Source organism: Poeciliopsis prolifica, unplaced genomic scaffold, assembly GCF_027474105.1.
Source record: "Poeciliopsis prolifica strain line A6 unplaced genomic scaffold, Auburn_PproV2 SCAFFOLD157, whole genome shotgun sequence".
Taxonomy (NCBI): domain Eukaryota; kingdom Metazoa; phylum Chordata; class Actinopteri; order Cyprinodontiformes; family Poeciliidae; genus Poeciliopsis; species Poeciliopsis prolifica.
Genome location: NW_026562532.1, coordinates 365,513 through 387,555, shown reverse-complemented (window position 1 = coordinate 387,555; position 22,043 = coordinate 365,513). Strand labels below are relative to the sequence as shown.

The 22,043-nt window shown below is 39.4% G+C and overlaps 2 protein-coding genes across 3 annotated transcripts; one reads left to right on the top strand and one right to left on the bottom strand.

The window, feature by feature from the left end:
* The first annotated feature begins 36 nt into the window (after nt 1-36).
* Nucleotides 37-2,679, top strand: LOC129356140 (uncharacterized). The gene is made up of 4 exons (XM_055025743.1): nt 37-108; nt 1,285-1,349; nt 1,680-2,033; nt 2,456-2,679. The coding sequence occupies exons 2-4, from the start codon at nt 1,292-1,294 to the stop codon at nt 2,677-2,679; spliced, it is 636 nt and encodes a 211-aa protein (XP_054881718.1). The 5' UTR covers nt 37-108; nt 1,285-1,291.
* A 5,028-nt stretch (nt 2,680-7,707) lies between these two features.
* LOC129356115 (polymeric immunoglobulin receptor-like) lies at nt 7,708-14,901 on the bottom strand. Of its 2 annotated transcripts, none has more exons than XM_055025723.1 (5): nt 14,806-14,901; nt 11,879-11,934; nt 11,403-11,765; nt 8,030-8,374; nt 7,708-7,948 (listed from the first exon to the last, which is right to left on the bottom strand). In XM_055025723.1, exons 2-5 carry the CDS (start codon nt 11,931-11,933, stop codon nt 7,896-7,898), a joined length of 816 nt encoding a protein of 271 aa, XP_054881698.1. In that variant the 5' UTR covers nt 11,934; nt 14,806-14,901; the 3' UTR covers nt 7,708-7,895. The 2 variants fall into 2 exon arrangements, with proteins under 2 accessions (XP_054881698.1, XP_054881699.1); XM_055025724.1 differs by having other exon boundaries at nt 11,403-11,762.
* Between the last annotated feature and the right edge of the window lie 7,142 nt (nt 14,902-22,043).

Here is a 22,043-nt window from a genome sequence, read left to right as displayed (position 1 = left end):
TGTCGCCATTGAGCGATACAGCAACACAGTTTGGGAAATGTGCCACACACCCAATGAGGCCTCATCTGCCCTTCACTAGTATTCACCACGACGAGAGAATGGTTTCTGGTAAGCCCTTCTCTGTGGTAACCAAAAACAGCACAACAGTAAAGAGATACGAGTAAAGGCTGAACCTCCTCTGTTCATTCAGACATTACAGCGCCCCCTACCGTTATATGACCGCATGGTGTTGAAATAACAGCCTCAAGTCAAGGCTGATGAGTCATATCTTTGGTAGAGGCGTGTTTTATCAGTGATGTAAAGCCAAGTTCTTTACCACTTCTGGCTTGAAATCAAACTGAACCGCTGGCCTATTGTTCATGACTGCGCTGCTTTTTGCATGAAGGTTTCGGTTCAAAGGTCATTTCAGCTTTTAGTTATTTAATATTTGATATAAATGCATATTTTCTCTGCGTCATGTTTGCAGAAAAACGTCAGTTTCTGTAACAGCGATCATTAGAGAAACACTCAGTGAACTAAGATGTTTAGTTTCACTTTGATCAAACATGTTTTTATCAGTTTTATCATAATTAAAACTTCTCTCTGTTTTCTGCATGACTTTTAAACTAAAACTAAACTTTAAACTAATTAAGCGTCTGCAGATCTGATCAAAGCGAAACATTTTATTTTCCTCCATTTTGTGTTTCATCTGGACGCCATATTGAAATGATGATCCTCTGTAATCATCACGTGATCAGAGATCAATAGTAACTAGTTACATTTACTCAGTTACATTAACTTGAGTAACTTTTTAGAACAAATGTACCTTTAGTTGTTTTTATTACTTTTTACTTTTACTTGAGTTTTTTTATTATGATGTTTTTCTAACTTGAGTCAAATTTCTGGATTTTCTACCCACTGAATAAAAACCAAACATGTTTTAACCAAGAATTAAACACAAACCTGCAGTTTTTGTTAAAGTTTTATAAGTTTTTTATGGAAAGAAACTGATTTGGAAAAAAAAATCCTAATTTAGTTATTTTGTTGTTGCTTAAATAAATTATTGTCATTTTTCTCCTTAAAATATCAAAAATTCCTCAAAACTTTATGTTTTGGTTTGTCTGATTATGTAATTTTAAATATTAAATGATTGATAATTTGATCAGTAACTTTTTACCAAACATTATTTTATTCTGACTGGAGTATAAATATGTTGAAGTAGTGCTACTGCTATTGGAGTAAAATGTTTTGGTCTCTGCATGTGAAATAATGTCTATAATTAATGTGTTTTATTATTTCTAACAGAGCATCAATGCTGAACCGGACCTCCTCGTCTCTCCTGGTTCTGATTCTGAGTTCTGCTGCTCTGGGTGAGAAAATATGACTGAATGTTTTAAACTGAACTTTAACTCAGAGCATGAAAGACGTCTCAGGTTTCTAGGAATAATTAGCAGATCTGATATCACTGGATCTATTTCCTGTCAGTGTTTTGATCACAACTTTTCATCTGAGCCTTTAAATAAACTTTTACCTGAAGCTTTGTGAGAAAATGTTTTAAATCGTCCGTCAGCGTCTGAAACATCAAATCCTGGATATTTGGAGGTGTGATGATGCATCAGATTATCAGAACTACTTCATCAAAGTGTTTCTGAGGATTTGTGTTGTGATTTCTTGCTTCTGTCTCTTTCTGACTCCTGCAGGAAAATCTCTGCCCACCGTGAATGAAACTCTGGACGTCTACGAGGCCGAGGAGAACTCCAACATCACGCTGAAATGGATCCGTCCGGATCCGAACGCCACGCCGCCTGACCGGCTCTACGTCCATCTGATGAGCATGGAGCCGCTGAGGAGGATTTATCGGTTCGACAGCAGAGATGAGACGTACACAGATGATGAGTTCAAAGGTCGACTGCACTGTGACCCCCAGCTGGTCAGGAATGGAGGGATCCGGTGTCTCCTGGCTGAAGTGAGGCTCAGCGATGCGGGTCGGTACCGGTGCTACGTCGTCATTGACGGAAGAAGAGACCATAGAGACTGGGAGCTTGTAGTCAGAGGTGAGTTTTTACTGATAAAAATGGTTTAATCTTTATTTTCTGGTCTTTTTTATGTTTTCCACTTTATTTTTGGGTCTGAAAAGCTGCATTTTCATTACAAATGTTTATTACAAACTGTCTTTGATATTTCATAAATGTAAAAAATGAAGAAAAAAAACATTTCACAGATACAGTGTTTCCATTGAATAAGAAATACAATTAAAATCACATGTGAATAATTTTATTCATGCAATAAGTCATTAAAAACATGAATGAGTCAAATGTTAAGACCCAGAAAATTCTTCTTCTTCTTCTTAAAACATGCGTTTTTCCAAAATCGGGTTGTTTCCATTAAGCAAATTTTCTTTCATAATTTCATTTTACAGAGTTTTAACATCAATGGAGACGCAGCTACTGATTTATTCTTGATTCTTTCTTTGCAGCTTCCATTCCTCAGACTCAGGAGGAAACCCAAGAGCTGGTGGATCGCGGGAGGTTTGGACTTTATGTTGGTTTGGGTTTGTTCCTGCTGGCAGCAGGACGACTCGCCCCACTCTGCTGCTGGTTCAGGTTTCAGGTTCAGCTCATCAAACTCCAGGACATAGATTCACCAAAAATCCACAATCAAAATCACTCCCAATATTTTTTATTTTTTTTCATGACCTGATTTTGTGTTAGAGGAGGCCTTATGACCTTATGACCTTATGACCTCCCCAAAGATTGCCCCGTCTTCAGTCCCTATTGGACTTGGAGGTCCAGCTTCTGTGTGTTTTATGGTTTCCAGAAACTGAGTTCTGCAGAATGAGCAGAACTTGTTCTGGAAATATTTTGGTTCATTACAAATGCACTTTGCACTTTGCCGACAGCGCTACAGAAACGGTGCTGCTATCAGTGGAATCACGGGAGGGAAATATTACACTGAGAAAACAGTTTCTACCTCATAGAAGTAGCGCATAAACATGGCCGACCGTCGTTCTTCCTTTGGCCAAAAGGTTGGTGGGACGATTTACGGCCATGTCACAGGTTGTGGTGTCGTTGAGCCAGACACCAAATCCCTGAACTAGCTACCTCGACGGCTCGGATGTAGGAATGTAGACTGAGGTCTTATTTTAAATAAGCTTGTTTACAAAAATGCTATGCATGGAACAAGGTCAGATGTTACTGATGTTTAACTGTGATGTGATTCGTCTAATTTTGAGACGTCAATCAACAAAGTGTCAATAAGCAACAAACTGAATCCTTGAATAAGCTACTTCCATTGAGGAAAAGGTATTAACCGGTTTCCATGGCTGTAAAGCAGGAAACATGGCGGACCATGTATGGCTCATCCTTCAGTTCAGAGGTTTGAGGCCAAAGAAACTCTGAGTCTCTTTGGCCTCAAACAGAAAACTAGATCACGTCTGAATGGCTTTAAGCTGTTAAAGTGGTCACAGAGGAGAAGTGCATTGTGGGAAATGGTGTTTTGTAGAGGAAAACTCTAAATACCAGGAATGCAAAGATGCATGATGATCATTTTGGTAAAGAATACTGCTGCCCCCTTGTGGTCAGAAACTGGAAAATGAACCAAACTGGAAACACAGCCGTAAATAAGATTTTTAGTTCAGCCTCAGTTTGAAGATCTGAACTGCAGATGTTACAGTTTCTTTGTCTTTATCTGTAATATTGAGACAATAATTATTGATGATGTTGTTTCAAGTCACTGAAATGACGACTCAGCTGCCTTGATGTTCAGTTTCAGTTCAAAGCAGCAGAACAGATAAAAATGCTGAATGAATTTGAGACGATGAAAGTTTCTAAATCAAAGAATCTCATCTTTAAATCTTTAAACTGAGTTTTCAACATGATGACGATCTGCTGGCCTGATGCACAACTGGCTTCATAAAAATGAGCAAAAACAAACAAATTGTCATTTCTGGCTGTTAAAACATATAAAAAATATTCATTAGGATCAAATGTTGACCTGAATGGTTTAATTATTCTATATAATCTGTTGGTGGTTCAATCCAACGACTTTAAATCTCCAGATTCTCTCATTAAACTTTATTGATCACTGATGTGAAAAACAGCATCAAACCAGCAGCTTTGCTCTCATATTGAATGAAACATTTTCTCTTTCTGTCATTTATTCTCATGTTACAGTTCATTTGCTAGAAGAAAACGTTAAGGGTTAAAAATAGGACAAGTCATTATTATATCTATATAATCACATCTGATCTATATGACAAATTCAAAGAAATATTCACAAATTGAAAATATTTCCTTCATGTTTTTCTGTAACTTTAATGTCAGTAAATCAATAAACTGATTGCAAACGTCTGTCTGTGTGAACATGTGGAGTTTAAAGGTTAATTTCTACATACAGTCTGCAGAAATCTCAGAGCAGCTGGAAAATATTTTAGTTTCTAAGTTTTGAAAAAAGTTGTGATTATAATATTTTTACTCATTTATGATAAATCCATGAAAACAGATAGAAATGATTATTTCAACAGTTTTTACTCTTGAAACACAGAGGTGGTGCTGGCATGATATGGGCTGACAGTCTGTATAATACATGTTGACTTGTAATTATAACATCTACATACTAATATTATATTTATAAAAACTTCTGTGTGTTAATGTTAATATAGAAGAGAAAAAACAGGAGAATTAATAATTTTATCATTTTAATACACAAATTAAAATTACAATTGGGATTAACACTGATAGTGAAAAAGTATAAAAACAGAACAAATCAAACTGAACCGATCCAGTCGGTCCATCACTCAGACCTTCAGCTCTATAAGCTCACAGTTCCTAACTCCACCACCAGGTGGCGCTCCAGTAGAACCCTTGATGGTAGAACTGGTCTGAGGTCAGATCCAGCAGCTGGATTGGTTCTGCTGAGGTCCAAACGGCTGCAGCTCATGTTGGATGTTAAAAGGTTCTGCAGAGAATCAGGTTCTGACAACATGAGGGAAGAAATCTGGATTTATTTACAGCAGAACCTTCAGAACCAGAACCAGTGGAGCAGATCCAGAACTTCACTGATTCATCAGCTGCTGCAGCTTAAAGCATCTAAGATCAGGGTTCTGATTCTGGTTCTGGTTCCAGGTTCTGGTTTCAGGTTCTGGTTCTGGTTGAGTCCAGAACGTCTGTTTCCAGCAGCCAGCGGATCAGAACCAGAACCAGAACATCACTCTGCTGCTGGTTCATGAACAGAAGGAAGAAAATCACATAAAACCTGAAACACTGAACTTACAGATAAATAACATCTTATATTATTTTCTATCTTATAAAATTGTTTCAGTTTTAAAATCCTTCATTTACATAAACATCAGAGAAAAGAGTTTAATGTTACAGATCAACATTCTGTAACTTTTGATCAAAGTTGAGAAAGCAACAGAAAGTGCCTTTCTATTGTCTCTTTTATGTCTCTTTAACATAAAAGAGATGTATTTTGTGTTAATGACGTTTCTTTGTCAATAACATATTAGTCTCTTTCTCCTGACAGAAAACATTTCACTAAAAAACGATAGAAAAGTCCATTTAGAGCTCCTGCTGTTAGTCCCACAGTGATGATGATGATGATCCTTCCTCGTCTCTCTGGTTCTGGAGTCAATCTTGGTCTCTGAGTTTGGATCTGATCAGCAGCTGCTGGGAGAGAAATCAGAAATATTTATTAATATTTGATGAAAACTGAGATCCAGGAGGATTCATGGAGAAGATGAAGAAATTCAACAACTCAGGATTTTATCAGAGTAAAATATTTCTTCTCACCAGAAACGTTGAGTCGACATCTTCCAGAGTTGGATCCATCTTCAGTTTTCACGTCACACAGATACAGACCAGAGTCTTCAGTCCTCAGTCTGGACACATGGAGTCTGATTCGTCCTTCTCTGAGGACGTCTTTGTCGCTCTGGACTCGTCCTGAAAACTGTTTATCCTGAGACTCTGGAATCTCAACTCCTTCATGGACCTGATAGAGAACTAAGACTCCATGATCCGTGTTCGCTTCACAGTAGATGAACAGATTCTTCCAGGTTCCCTGAGTCTTGGTGGTGCTGTAATAATCACTGCTATATTAGTAAAATACATTTCCTAATACAGTAAGAAAAGGGAGCTTCATGAAACGTGTTGCAGATAAAAACACCTTCACTGTCATGAGATCAAAGACTTTTAATTAGTTTGTTAAACTAGAATAATGAGAAAACTCAGATTTTATGCTTTTAATACATTTTATTTTAAGTAAAATACCATTAAAGCTTTTTTCAGTTTTCACTGTATTTTTGAATAAACATAACTATTTATGCTGCTGTCTATTATGAGATTTTTCTGGAGTTTGTAAAAACCAGTGCGTTAAAGTAATTTCCTGAAATGTTTTCATTTTCTACTGTTAAAATGAGCTTCAATAACTTTAATAAATGATTTGTCATCTGCAGAAAGTGGCTCACATAAAGACCAGAGAGTTTCTGTCACAACACAGAGGATTAATTAGATTTTATCTTCCTGCAGCAGAACAACAACACAGACAGGTTATTATTTTATTGTACTAAATAAATCTTCTTTAAATCTCATTAGTTATATTTATTAAACTTCAGCTTCTGCACTTTACAAAACTTTATGTATCCCTAAAGTTTAATTCAGTTCAGCAGTTCACAGTAACACGATCACACATTACATGATATAAAACCACAGGATTCACAGATTCACAAAAATGTAATTAAAAATATGAAGTCATAAAACAGTTTTGTGTTTTTCTGAAACAAATGTAATGTATAAAAACTGTCACTTTACCCTAACCCTAACCCTATGTCTCCAGAGTGGGGCCCCAGTGACCCATGGCTGGGCGAGGGAACACCAAGTCCAGATTTTTCTTTCGTCATCAGGGTCTTAGGGCTGTGCTTTGTCTGGTCCGTCACCTACATGTCTGCCTTGGATGACCCTACCAGGGGCAAAAAGCCCCAGACAGTATAGCGCCTGGGATTGTTGGAGCAGACCCCTCTACCACGATAAGGTGGCAGCCCAAGGAGGGGCAAATCCAGTTTTCTATATATATATATTTGATTTGTGGAATAAAAGTAAGCTCCCTGCTAAATAGATTCCCCAGTTTCCTGATTTGTTAGGAATGATTTTGGACTGATCTTTGTCTCGTTGGGGCCAATGTGCAAATCTGTAAGATAGAAAACCAAACTGGTCCAAGCAGTGAACTCTGTGGTACTCCATGTCTGGCTGTGGTTTGAGGAAAAAATTTATTCAAACTACAATTTTTCAAATATAAATGAAACTTGCCTGGTGCTGTTTACTCGATCCCTACAGCACAAAACATAAAGAGATTATTGTGATCTACTGGATCAAAACCAGTACACAAGTCTGTACTGGACAGTCACAAAGATCTAACAGAACCAGTACCGTCCATTATCTTGGATTAGAGTATCATTAGTGTTTTTGTGTTCTGAAACGGGCCTGCAGTGGCACAAAACTAGTGCAAGAAAAATTAAAATAGATTCACAGATAGATCAATGCAAGTACATGCAGCTTCATGTTTTGGTTTGTTTTCCATTTGGATCTGGCTGCTAATAACAGGACAAACAGGTTGGCTTTGACAAAATGGCCGCTCTGTTCCTCTCAAACTCTGGTTACATTTGTACAGATCTTTTAGATCTGTAAGAATATATTTAATTAGGTTTGAATAACATATTTGAAAGAAATGCAACAATGTTTTTAAAGGGTTTTTATTCTCAAGAATCAAAATTTCTCAGCTCATATTTTACAACGGCTGCACATCAACATGTTATAACAGGAAAAGCCTGAAGATGAATATTCAACCCAATGAGCCTCAATGGCTGCAGGTAACAAAGAAAGTCTGAAACTGAGTCAGAGGGCCAGTAACCACTGGTTACCTAGTTAAACATATTTACCTCTAGTATCTGTCGAGTCGCCTTGGGATCCATTTTTATCTGTTGAATAATTACATTAAGAGTTATAGACAATATATTTATTTAGTTTGTCTTAAATGATCTTAATTTTATAAAACTCACCAAGTATTAGAGTAACGTTTCCCTTCCTGACTTGACTTTGCAGTTTGGGAACAAAGCAAATATAATTCCCTTCATCCTCCTTGGTTACTTTGGTCAATTTGAGGGAAATGTTGCCTTTTTTAAACTCATCAGGGAACATGAAGGTTCGGTCACGGTACTTTGGGTCTAAAATTTCATAATCTTTAGCTCTGTTGCGTTGCACATGGATTATTTGACCCTTGAATCTCCATTCCATTGTAAGTTTGCTCACGTCAAATGGAGGCTTCAGATGACATGGCAGAATAACGTCGTCTCCAACCTTTGCATGTATCGGATCATGACCAACAACTTGAACTTGGACTGGAACTGGAAGAATAAACAAAGATAATGATAAATAAACACTAATATTCCTGTTTGTTGTTCAGATAACATTCATACTTATTCTCCTGTAGGATCTTTACAATTGTGAAAAAATATAGATATCCCAGTAATACAGGTTTTTCAAAATAAAGGTTTTGTTTTTATTTTGTTTATAAATGTAAATCTACTAATTTTTTATTTACATCTGTAAAATTACTGATGTTTAACTCAAGAAAAATAAAACCAGATATTTTACTGGAGAAAATAGTCAGGACTCCCTTTAACAGTCTTTTAGTTGATTTGGTTTTACTATATTGAAAACTCACCAAACTTGGCAGACGCATCAAACCTTCTGGAAATTTACATATTTTATGATTGTCACAAAAATCCCAACAGAAACTGTGCAAGAGCGCCACCTAATGTTGCTGCTTTCAATATGTTCAGAAACCCATGACTTGGTCAAGAGTCGAGGTGATTTCCAGTAACATTGTGATCTTAATTTATTGTATTCTTTACTGAAGAAATCCAGCTACTTCTAATTGTTATGTCTGTAGAGAAACTGTCTGTCCATGGGGGGAAACTTTGCATCAGTTCAGGACATGAATGAATATCATCAGATTCAGATTATAATAACTGCAGCAGGTCACTAAACCAAACCAGCCTGGACTGGAGGCTCTGATGCACAGCAGGTTTTGATGCCACTACATTTTATTTGTTGGGAAACATTGAATGAAATGTATCATCTGCTGTTTATTGTCTTCCAGCTGAGCATTTGGTTGTGGAGCGATGGGAACCGTTTCGTCTCCTCAGACTGGTTTTCTGGAGAGCCTGATAATCATGGAGGCAACCAGCACTGATTACAGATGAACTATTCAGGTACAGGAAAATATCACAGCAGTTTGTCTTTCAGCTGGTCAGATGATGACTCATGGGGAAAACTAATTCACTGTACATGTGAACTTTTTAGTTGACCTGCATAAATATTTACTGAATTTTCAGCAGGAGCTTCTATTATTATTCTAGTAGTAAAATAGTTTTTATGATGTGATGTGTGACTGATTTGTTTTCTAGATGAAAAGTGCTGGGATGACTTGGGATGTTCTGATTGGCTGCTTTCTGTCTGCATCAAGACAACATGAAAACTGTGAGGTTACTAAAAAGGTCTGATGTGTGAAGCAGAACCAGAGGAGGATCAGAGCTGCTGTTTCTGTTTTTCTGCCTTCAGAAAACCCAAAAGATATTTCTGCTTCTTTACATTCTGTAATTTCTGTCTTTAATGCAACATAAGGAATGAAGCAACAAGCAAACAGCAGCTATAAGAGTTACAAGAAAAAATCATTTATGCAAAATTTTCTTCTCTTCTTATGATAATAAGTGATTATCTGAACACAGCAGTGATTGATTAGTTGATTAGTTTAAACACTTTCACTACTGATTATCTTTTGTTTTTAACAGAAATGAACATAAATTCCTCAGCACATCTACATGTTCAGGTTTTCAAAGTCAAGCTAGCATGACTAGCCTACTTCCTGCTCCCTTTTTCTAAACTGAATCTTTTCCTGACCTGTGAAATGTGAAACTCTTGGACTGGTCCAGTCCAGTCTCTAGTCATTATGCAGGTTCAGATGCTGATTGGCTGTGGAGCAGCAAAGATATCGGACCAGCAGATGATGACCAATGAGATGCTGATGAGGTCCATCTATAAAAGACTCTGCAGCTTTTCCTCCAGTGGGGCAGCTTGTATGAAGAGACTTTGTAAAACTGACCACTTTGCTGCTTGTTAGTGTTTTTAAAGACTTTTGAAGATTTTAAATATTTTGTTCTGCTAGAAGATTGTGTTTGAGGAGTTTGCTACTTCCTTAGAGTTCATTTTTTCTTTTGCGTTGTTTTGAGTTTAAATGAACATGTTCATTATTTTGGTCATTTAATAAAGTTACACTTGATCTGCTTTAACTTTGTTAGTTCTAGTTTTGAGTTTTATTTGGGTTACAGGTTGTTTGTAAAACCTTCTTTCTGTAATAAAACATTTTATATTCTACCTTTTCTTTCTCTGAACACATTTATGTTTCCTAGACTGAACCTGATAACGATAATGAGACCCTGTCCATAGAGGAGATCCAGCTCCTGACCCAGAGGTTTTCACTGAAACATCCAGTACTGAGGAAGTTACTCTGCAGAACCAGGACGTCCTGAGTCATATCTTCTTGGACCAGCCCTGAACAAAACACACCTCTGTGTGTGAATGACAGCTTTAGGAAAACAGCCACATAAAGTAAAGTGGGCCATTGCTGCGAGTTTCCCCTCCCTGTGAGAGACTCGGACCGTGGTGATCATGGCCCTGAGAAGCTCTGGTCGTCGTCCTTTATTTACATTTCTATTATTTATGCACTCAAAGCTCAATCACAGCAGCTTCACTGAGGAGGAGGAGCTGAAGCCAAGAGCAAAGAAAAGGTATGAGCAGCACGTACAAGATGGTGATTGTCAGCACTAAAAGCCTTCTCCTGACTCTGGTTGGTTGAGTTTTATTTGCTTACAGATGAACATAGAAGTGCTGCATGTTTTGCTCTCAGCAGAAAAGTCCAGTCCTTTACATGGCCGTACTCAGGATGAATCTAAAGGGCCAGTGGCCCCATAGACTGGAACTGGCCCAAGTATTGAAGATACTAAATATGTTTCTACTGAAGATATAAGCTGGCACAGAAACTGTAGATAATTTATCCCTTGTACCAATTTAACTTTTACCTTCATAGTTTCACTTTAATAATGAAATAAAATTAAGATGTTGCACTTTTGACTTCAGCAGAATTATGATAGAATCAGTTTTCATCTATTAGATCAGCTGAATTCACAACTCTATGCTGAGGTCGACCTTCTGACCTCTAGAGCTTAGAGATGTGATCAAACATGAACTTTAATAAAGAGAAGCTAAAACATTTCACTAATAAATAGTTTCCACAAATGCTCAATAAAGGTCTAAAATGTTCAAAGAAAGAAAAACAACAAAAAACAAAAAAAAAAACAGCAAATAACTCACCAAAGACATTAAGTCGACATCCTGCATGGTTGAATCCATCTTCAGTTTTCACGTCACACAGATACAGACCAGAGTCTTCAGTCCTCAGTCTGGACACATGGAGTCTGATTCGTCCTTCTCTGAGGACGTCTTTGTCGCTCTGGACTCGTCCTGAAAACTGATCATCCTGAGACTCTGGAATCTCAACACCATTATTAACCTCATAGAGAACTAGTTCTTTATCAGAAGTCTCTAAGCTGCAGTAGATGAACAGTTGCCTCCAGGTTCCCTGAGTCTTGGTGGTGAAGGTCCACTCCAGAGTGATGTTCTGCTTCTCCTCTGCCTGATAGCTGCTCTGTGTCACATTCACTACAAATGTTGCTGCTGAGGAGACAGAGAGGGAAAGAGAGGAGCAGACACACTGAGAACTGGAACATGGGGAGTCTTTCAGCTCCATCTAGAGAGCTTTCTGTCACAAAGACAAGATGGAGACTGACCACAGAGACATGAGCTGAGGATGAGGAGCAGCAGGATGCTGGACATCATCTTCATCCTGAGAGAGGAAGAGGAGGAGAGGCAGCAGAACATCAGTACAAGGAACAACTGGGTCTATGGTTCAGGTCTAATAAAAGCTGTTTAGAAAGAGATTATTACTGCCACCTTGTGGTTTTAAGCTCATACAGCAACAGGACTGTTTTCATTCTCTGCAGCTGCTGAACATTTTATTATAAAACTTTCTGAGTGAAATCAGTTGCTTATAATCATGAAACATCAGTGAGTGAGCTTTACTGTTTTTTTTCCTGCTGAATAATGAAAAACATATTTAATCAATGACAATGTACAAGTATTGCATCACTTGTTAATTTCACTGTTAGATACATTTTATATAGATTCATCACAGAGTTTTATTCTGTAATTCTTCTTGCAACATTAATTATAATTTACAGTTATTTAGAAAATTGCATAAGATCAATTTATGCTAAACAGAGATATTAAATTTCTGAGAAATCTGTTAATTTGTAAATAGTTTCACTCTGGAGACTCAGGGCTTTGATACATGAATTAAATATAAACTTTACTTTCATCTGAAAAAAGGACTTCTCCTCAGTCTGGATAAAATGCTTTAACTAGGATTCATCTGAGTGAATCCAACTCTTATGAAGGAGTGAACTGAGTTGCTCTGAATCCAGACTCAGGTTTCTCCTTGTGAGTGGCTTTTTAACAAGGCTGCAGTTATCCCTGCTGCAATGTGATTTAGCACAGCTTTTCCTTCCACTAAACTTTTGATAAACACTCTGAACAACCAGCTTCTTATTATTGCATAATAACTTTTCTTTCTTCCTTGCAATGTAACCAGGTTGCATTTCTCTTTTGTTACAATTAGTCTTTTTTTTTTTGGTTATTTGTATTGTTCCCTACCTGATTGAAAATCTCTGTCATTGTTTTAACCGTGTTACTTTAAGAGCAGAAGCCCCTCCTCTTTATTTCTTCTTCTGTGGTATTGTTCTTAAAATGTTTGCGTTCCTTTGGCCCTCCCCTTTTGTCATGTTGCACTATTTATTTTCCATCTAAATAAACTGACATCCAGTTTATTGATAGATTTATTAAGTTGATTTCTGTTTTGTGCTCTTGTTTTGTGTAGGACTTGGAGCAACAGCCTCTATCACGGTTGTTTTATGTTCTTGTCAGAATAAATCAAGCAACCATCCTTTTAAAGACAAACTGTGTCACAGCCTGATCACTTCAAACCAGCACAACGCAGAAAAGATCCGGTTACACATGGAGACAAGTGTTCAATATAAAGTCCCTCCACTGGCTCCCTGTAGCTCAAATAATAGACTTTAAAATACTGTTGTTAGTTTATAAATCACTGAACGGTTTAGCACCACAATACATCAAAGATCTGCTGTTGTTGTATCAACCTTCCAGACCTCTCAGGTTCTGGTTCTGGTCTGCTTTGCATCCCCAGAACCAGAACCAAGAGAGGAGAACCAGCTTTCAGCATCTATGCACCAAAACTTTGGAACAAACTTTCAGAAACCTGTAAAACAGCAGAAACCCTGACTTCCTTTAAATCACAACTAAAAACACACCTGTTTAGAACTTTATTTTAAATGTAATATGTAACAATATATTGTTTATTATATTGCATGACTTTGAAATGCATTGCTGCTGAAATGTGCTATACAAATAAAAGTTGATTGATTGATTGATTGATTGATTTATTGATTGATTGATTGATTGATAAATAAACATCTCATTATGTGGAGTCAACATGTTTTCTGTTCAATCAGCAAATCTTCTAAAGAATCTCAGACTGAGAAACTTAGAGACTCAGGAAACCTTTGCAGCTGTTTAGAGAAAATTCACTGATTAGTTTTACACCATAATTTTCTAATATTTTACAATATATTCTACAATAATAAAATTTCCAGAGACACTGGAGGTTGAGTTTATTATCTGTAAACCATAATAAATGTTGTAAAAACTAAAGGCTTAGAATATTTGACTGAATCTATATAATATGCGTTAGTTTCACTTTCTGGAATTAGTGATGAAAACTATTTAACAAAATTACATTTTGTTTGTGCTTTTATTTCTTTCTACAATGTAATAAATAGTAAATATGAACTCAGTTGTTGCTGAGAAAACATTTATTTAATGTCTCAACACACATTTAATCCCATTCAATGAGTTATAACTGTGTTTCATGGATATATTCAATTATTTTGGAGCCTGGGATTTCAGTTTCTATTCTGTAGAAATGCTGTGAAGAAACTGATTGTAAGTTGATCTTTGGGTGCAGTCAGACAGTCAGTCAGTCAGGTCTTTTTCTCCACCCCCAGTTGGAAAAACTGTCACAAAGACAATATGGTTCCTGTTCCTGAACCGTTGTTATTCTTCAGTGTTGAACACTTATATCTTCAGAAATAGTTTTGTTATAAATTACATCTGGATAAACAAATGAAACATTTTCTGAAACACATTTTATATTTCACATATCAAAGAAGTTTTTCTATAGCAGGAAACTTTTTAACCTTCCTGCTTTAAAAACTGTTGAAAGCAGAAATATTTATCTTTACATTTTCACCTTATTGTTAAATGTAAAGACAATAAATGCAATAGCTGCCATAATGTTTTTCATAATAAACACACAAAATGACTGATTTCTTTCTTTCTTCTGTTGTTAAACCAAAGCGTTTAATATTGACAGTAGAAACATAAAACATTCATCTAGCAGAGCGGATCAAACAGGAAAACAACTTACAGAGTTTTAAAGTTATTATAGAGATATAAAGCAGATAGATTTAGGATTTAATTATTGTGTTTTACATTTATTCACGAGAAACATGTACTTCAGTAAAATGTTTTATCCTACTGTCTAAATTAGACAATGAACCAACATAAAATATAATAAACTTACTCGGTTAGTTTTAATCCTTTACCTGCATCAACACCTGGTTGCTTCAAAATGGAGGAGACACTTTAGTTTCTTGTTCGAACAGCACAACGTTTTGCCCGCCCTCAAGAGAATGATGGCAAGCAGTTTTAACATAAACTCGATTTCGCCTGACATTCTAGAAATATAAATCTACATTTCGACTATTCGGAATGGTAATTCAAGATATCTTCATTTACATTCTGACTAGCAAGAATAATAATTCAAGATATCTTCAATTACATTCTGACGAGTCAAAATTCCTTTCAAGATGTCTCAAATTACGTCACTGGATCCGTCATTTGATGGGACACATCTGTTATTACAATTTAAGATATCTTGAACTGAATTATTACCAGTCAAAATTACAATTTTAGATATCTGAATTAAGAATGACGTTGAAGCCCCTTTGTGCTGCAGAATTTTACGTTTTCTGCACAAAATTGTTGTCATAAGTGAGGTGATGGAGGTGGTGAGGCAGACGCTGGAGACCCAGGTAAGTGAACGGTGGTGTAATTTAATAACAAAAAATCCACAAAAACAGTCCAAACAGTAGTCCGCGGCCAGGCAGCACGGCTGAGCAGAAGCCAGGGCTCACACCGGTAGCAACTGGTCTTAAGGGCGGCACAAAAAACAACAACGACAATCTGACAATCTGACAACGACAAACGATGACAAGGACCCGACCAGGAACAAAGGACACAGGAGGGACTAAATACACTGAGGTAATCAGGAGAACAAGACACACCTGGGAACAATCAAGGGGAAGACGGGACAACGAGGAGACTCAGGACACAGAAACAGAATAAAACACAGAAAAACACCGAACCTGACAGTACCCCCCCCTTAAAGGGCGGCTACCAGACGCCCAAAAACAAAATCCAAAACCCAAAAACCAGGGTGGGCGGAGGGGCGACGGAAGGAGGGCCAGAGTCCAGAAAACAAAAAACTACCCACAAAAGGTGGGCGGAAACACAAGGAGGGGCCAAGAGTCCAAAACTAAACAGAAAGAGGGCAGAGGCGTCGAGGGGGGTCCGGTGGGCGTCCTCGGCGCCCGCGGCAGACCCCACGGGGGAGGTCCGGAGGGCGTCCTCGGCGCCCGCGGCAGACCCCACGGGGGAGGTCCGGAGGGCGTCCTCGGCGCCAAGGAGCACTAGGGGACTCGGGAGGAGCACTAGGGAATCGGGAGGAGCACTAGGGACTCGGGAGGAGCACTAGGGGACTCGGGAGGAGCACTAGGGGACACTGGAGGAGCACTAGGGGACACTGGAGGAGCACTAGGGGACACTGGAGGAGCACTAGGGGACACTGGAGGAGCACTAGGGGACACGGGAGGAGCACTAGGGGACACGGGAGGAGCACTAGGGATCTCGGGAGGAGCACTAGGGATCTCGGGAGGAGCACTAGGGATCTCGGGAGGAGCACTAGGGATCTCGGGAGGAGCACTAGGGATCTCGGGAGGAGCACTAGGGATCTCGGAAGGAGCAAGTCCACGGAGGCCGGAGCGGAATCCGGCGGAGCAGGAGCAGGAGCCGGAGCGGAATCCGGCGGAGCAGGGGAAGCCGGAATCCGGCGGAGCAGGAGCAGGAGCCGGAGCGGAATCCGGCGGAGCAGGAGCAGGAGCCGGAGCGGAATCCGGCGGAGCAGGAGCAGGAGCCGGAGCGGAATCCGGCGGAGCAGAGTCCACGGAGGCCGGAGCGGAATCCGGCGGAGCAGAGTCCACGGAGGCCGGAGCGGAATCCGGCGGAGCAGGAACGGCAGCCGGAGCGGAATCCTTCGGAGCAGGAACGGCAGCCGGAGCGGAATCCGGCGGAGCAGGAACGGCAGCCGGAGCGGAATCCGGCGGAGCAGGAACGGCAGCCGGAGCGGAATCCGGCGGAGCAGGAACGGCAGCCGGAGCGGAATCCGGCGGAGCAGGAACGGCAGCCGGAGCGGAATCCGGCGGAGCAGGAACGGCAGCCGGAGCGGGGTCCGGCGGAGCAGGAACGGCAGCCGGAGCGGGGTCCGGCGGAAGGAACGGCAACCGGAGCGGGTCCGGCGGAGCAGGACGAGGAGCAGAGGCTGGAGCTGGGGCTGGGCTGGCGGAGCGGATGTCTGGCCTGGGAGGCAGGTTTAGCATCCCAGGCCGCGAAGGCTGTCTGGCGTATCTCCTCTGCCTCCCGCTGCAGCTCCACCAGCGCGGGGTGCTGGAGACGTGGAACCCAGTAGTCCAGCAACATACCCAGGCGTATGGCGAACCCTAGACGTCTGAGGGCGAACGTGGACGTGCTCTTTGAATCCTCATACTCCTGGATCGTTCGGAGCAGCTCCTCTACACCCTCTGGGTCCATGATGTTTAAACAGCGAGCCTCACCGTATTCTTGGTCGGGTCCTTCTGTCATAAAGTGAGGTGATGGAGGTGGTGAGGCAGACGCTGGAGACCCAGGTAAGTGAACGGTGGTGTAATTTAAACAAAAAATCCACAAAAACAGTCCAAACAGTAGTCCGCGGCCAGGCAGCACGGCTGAGCAGAAGCCAGGGCTCACACCGGTAGCAACTGGTCTTAAGGGCGGCACAAAAAACAACAACGACAATCTGACAATCTGACAACGACAAACGATGACAAGGACCCGACCAGGAACAAAAGGACACAGGAGGGACTAAATACACTGAGGGTAATCAGGAGAACAAGACACACCTGGGAACAATCAAGGGGAAGACAGGACAACGAGGAGACTCAGGACACAGAAACAGAATAAAACACAGAAAAACAGAACCTGACAATTGTCCGTAAAAGCCAAAACGCAGAAAGAGCTCGGCTATGTTGGAAATGCGGGGAACACAAAACTTCATAAACTATAAGACTAAAAAAAAATCCTCTTTATTCATTTCCTACAAACCGAATGCACTTAAAAACAGCTTTGAAAAGCTAAAACTGTTATTGTTAAAGCATTTTCAATATGAACGTTGTGCATTTTTAAACATCATTTTTCGTATCTATGATTACAGAAATTTTAAATTACCATTCGGGATAGTAAAAGTGTAGTTTTGTCTTGTCAAAAAGCATTTTTAAATATCTAGATCGGGGGTCGGCAACCCGCGGCTCCGGAGCCGCATGCGGCTCTTTAGCGCCGCCCTAGTGGCTCTTTGGAGCTTCATCAAAAATGTTTGAAAATGGGAAAAGATGGGGCTGGGAAATATATCTTTTGTTTTAATATGGTTTCTGTAGGAGGACAAACACGACACAATCATTCTTAATGTTTTCCAATGCTATAAAAATGTGTAGAAGAAACATAAAATTTTACAATTCTTGGGCCGAATCCTCTGCATTCGTTGTCAGAGTGGAAGAATTGCCTGAATGTTTGCTCTGCAGCGATAAGTTGTCAAATATCTAAAAGAGTAATTTTCATCCATATGACACTTAGCGATATTATTTTGTGTCGTTGCTCAGGTCGGGTTGCTCATGGCTGCTTTGTGTTACTGTTGCACTGACTTGCTTGGCATTTGCACAGAAATTGAACTTAAACGCTTAATTTTATATACTTTACGTTTTCAAAAGGCTGCCGTTTTATTACACTCCGTTTGTTGTTTTTTTTTTTTTGATCACACACTTAACGGTGATTATTCACAAAGAGCGATCGTCGTTATGCAAACTGCATTTGGGGGTCAGATTTTCCGTGGTCCAAAACGGGAAAAAAATAACACTTTACCTGTCGCTCTTCATAATAAAAATAATATCAAAAATCTGATTTCTTTATTGCGCTTCTTTAATTTTGTAAATGCATTTATATTGTAACAGAAGGTTAACATAAAGCACCATCGTATAACAGAAGAGTCACGTGGTGCGTTATTCCTTCCAGGACGCACTGCAGGAAAAATAAACATTTAATCATGAATACTAATTATGTATACACTTAGTCATTTTGATATGCTAATATAAACACTTAGAGCATGTTTTGCCTTCATTATGACCCTTATATACGGCTTTTACTTTTTTGCGGCTCCAAACAAATTTGTTTTTCGTTTTTTGGGTCCAAAATGGCTCTTTCAACATGTTGGGTTGCCGACCTCTGATCTAGATAGTTAGACTAAACCGAATTTATGTTAAAAGGCTTGCCATACTTCCTGCAACTTAAAGCCACGCCTCCTTGGCATTACCTTTGGATGTTGTTTACCACAGACAAACGACTCTTAAACCGGAAACCAGCTCATCCTTTCTGTGTCTCCCTGCGGGAATTTGTGAAACATTTTCTACCCACAAAAGCTACAAACATCTTTACAGTTTTTCTTTATAGCTTTCATGACTTATCAGCTCAAACTCAACAGTTCAGTTTGAGTTGTGATAATGGTGATGTGATAATAATATAACAGTTACCATATAAATCAATAAAGTTGCCAAAGTGACACACATCATTTACTAAATTCACCAACTCAGTGGCGGAGCCAGAGGGGTGGCCGGGTTGCCACTTGCCACCCCCAACAGAGCCCTTGCCACCCCTACTGCCACCCCACTGGAAATGGTAATTTTAAAATATAATACTTATGAGATCGGCAAAGATTTGCCAGGAAAACTGTAATTTCCGACTGTCCCTGAAGGCAGCTCGACGTCCGACGCTGTTCATTGGTTAAACTGACATGTGGTTCCTGCTTGATCCAAAACACTTTTAGAGTTACACCGTGGAGGAGTTTTGCAGGTATTTACATTTTACCGCTCAGCAGTAACCGCTATTACCTTCCTAATGAGAGGCGGCTCTTGTCATACATTTCTAAAAAGAAAAAAAGGTTGTGCACCGCTGCTTGGTGCCTCGTTTATTATATTAGCCATGCTAGTGCTGGTAGATCGTGTTTTAGACAGATTCTTTTAACATATGTTTTAGTGACATGCTGCCCTCTAATGTTTTATCTCCCAGCTCTTGCTGGAAATGTGTGGTAAGAATATGTGAAAAACCATTAAGTTTTATATTGACTGAAATGTAAGTAGGCTATGTCATATGAAAGCTTTGAATTATAACCTCACTAGTTATATTAATTAATGCATTTTTAATTTAGTATTATTTTAACTAGCTACAGAAAACTAAAAACTATAGTTTAAATCAGGGGTTTTCAAAGTATGAAAGGGTGAGCCCCCCCTCCAAGGAGCACACACACACACACACACACACACACACACACACACACACACACACACACACACACACACACACAAACATGCCACTACAAAACACCTTCTAATTGCTTTTTTTTTTAGAACATCTCATCTTTTAAAATGACACTTAATCTGAATGAAATTTAACACATGAACATTTTAAAACATTTCCTCCCATTTTAAGTATTTTATCAGGGCCTTTGGATGGCTAATACGCCCTTTTTTCATTTTTCTAATGATAAGAATAACCCCAAACTCATTTTTCAACCGTTTTCTCAAACAAACGTTACATCTGAGATTCTGAGTTTAATGTTTGAGATAACAACAGTTTTTTTCACATCTTAACAAAAACATTTTGATCAGATCTTTGGAACACATCTGTAAATGTTGCACATTTCCTTGAAATTTAAAAAATAAATCAAAAACCTAAACAGTTGCAAAATTGTGGAGCTCTTTTTGTGGCTCATCTAAACAATTTAAACAAACAATTTATCTCGAGCTAAAAGAGCGTGCAGTATGGAAGAGCGGAGGCTTACAAAAGAAAAAACATTTACGCACGCTATGCGCACCATTTCTTTTTCTACCACGGTCCTGAATCATGTGTAACTCATTTTATTTATGATTGTAACTAAATTGGCAACGTAGCAACACATTGGCAACATTACTGTTCAGCTCACCTTCGTTTTAGTGGGAACAATGTGCTTGTGTTTTTGATGCGCAAATCCGGTTAATGCGGGGTTGCGCTGTGGAGCGGTATAACCGCAGATCATCTTCAACCAGCAGCCTTGACCGGGATTTGCTTTTCATCATTGCGAGAGCGGAAAACCCACATTCACAGAGATAGGTTGAAGTGAAGGAGATGAACACGTTTACTAAAAAATTGTCAATTTTTTTCTCTCACACCAGTAGACAGCAAGCGGATAGCTTCTTCTTCGGTTTATTTTTTCCCTCGCACCGCGCCTCCCCTAATGTGCTCTGGCGCCCCCCAGGGGAGGCGCGCCTCACACTTTCAAAACCGCCGGTTTAAATAATAGTTAAAATAGTGCTGTCTCTGCCAAACAGTCATGGAGTCTAAATACCAGGCTCTTATTTTGTGTAGAGCCCAAATGAAGACCAGGACCAGACAGAACCCTGCAGCAGTGACAAGGACCAGACAGAACCCTGCAGCAGTGACCAGGACCAGACAGAACCCTGCAGCAGTGACCAACCTGGACAATCCAGCCAGGAGACTCCAGGCCCAAGTGGATCACCAGCGGGTTAGAGGCTGTGACAGAGAGTTATTAAGTATTAAAATCCAATAAGCCTAATTCTAAAGGTTAGCATGATGCTTTTTGCATTTTTTATTGTGTCTGTTTATGTATTTCCAATTAAGTTCCAGAGAGAGATGAGGGTGATATAGATTCAGAGTCAGACTCTGGGGAGGAAGACAGTGAAGCAGAAGGAAATGGCACTGAACTCCCCCCACCCAGCACAACCTATTGCACAGCAGAAGCACCAGTTTATTTATTTATTTATTTATTTATTTATTTATTTATTTATTTATTTATTTATTTATTTATTTTTGAGAATTTGTTTTTGGTCATATTCTGGGCTCTGAGTTTACATTTACATGTTCACTGTTCCTTATTGCCGTATAACGTCTTGTTGGTCTTGGCAAATCTTAGTTAAATAAACCATTTTAATTTGAGTGTGAGAAAATATTTGTTTCCTTTCGTTCATCATTTGTATATGGACCCCTCTGATAAAGCCTTGCTCACCCTTTGGCCACCGCTTGAAAAAAAGTCTAACTCCGCCACTGGATCAGAGTTCAGGTCAGAGTTCAGCAGCTGAGCTTCAGGATGGACCAGCAGCTCCTGCTTCCTGATCCAAAACCAAATAAAGAGCAAATTGAGTCATAATGAGACATTAAAGAGGAAACAAGCAAACAGAGATTCATTCATTCATTCATTCATTCATCCATTCATTCATTCATTCATTCATTCATTCATTCATTCATTCATTCATTCATTCATTCAGGAGAACAAAATGGAGACACAGCTGGTAGAAAAATAATCAGGTTTTAATAAAAGCTTCAGTTTCTGATCACTGATAAAAACAA

What these genes read in the sequence shown, in the direction of transcription:
- LOC129356115 (XM_055025723.1), bottom strand. Translation starts at nt 11,933, where the DNA reads ATGAAGATGATGTCCAGCATCCTGCTGCTCCTCATCCTCAGCTCATGT. An exon ending in ATGTCGACTTAATGTCTTTG is followed by an intron (nt 8,375 to 11,402) that starts GTGAGTTATTTG and finishes TTATTCTTCCAG; the next exon opens with TTCCAGTCCAAGTTCAAGTT. An exon ending in AAACGTTACTCTAATACTTG is followed by an intron (nt 7,949 to 8,029) that starts GTGAGTTTTATA and finishes ATTATTCAACAG; the next exon opens with ATAAAAATGGATCCCAAGGC.
- LOC129356140 (XM_055025743.1), top strand. Translation starts at nt 1,292, where the DNA reads ATGCTGAACCGGACCTCCTCGTCTCTCCTGGTTCTGATTCTGAGTTCT. An exon ending in TCTGAGTTCTGCTGCTCTGG is followed by an intron (nt 1,350 to 1,679) that starts GTGAGAAAATAT and finishes TGACTCCTGCAG; the next exon opens with GAAAATCTCTGCCCACCGTG. An exon ending in CTGGGAGCTTGTAGTCAGAG is followed by an intron (nt 2,034 to 2,455) that starts GTGAGTTTTTAC and finishes CTTTCTTTGCAG; the next exon opens with CTTCCATTCCTCAGACTCAG.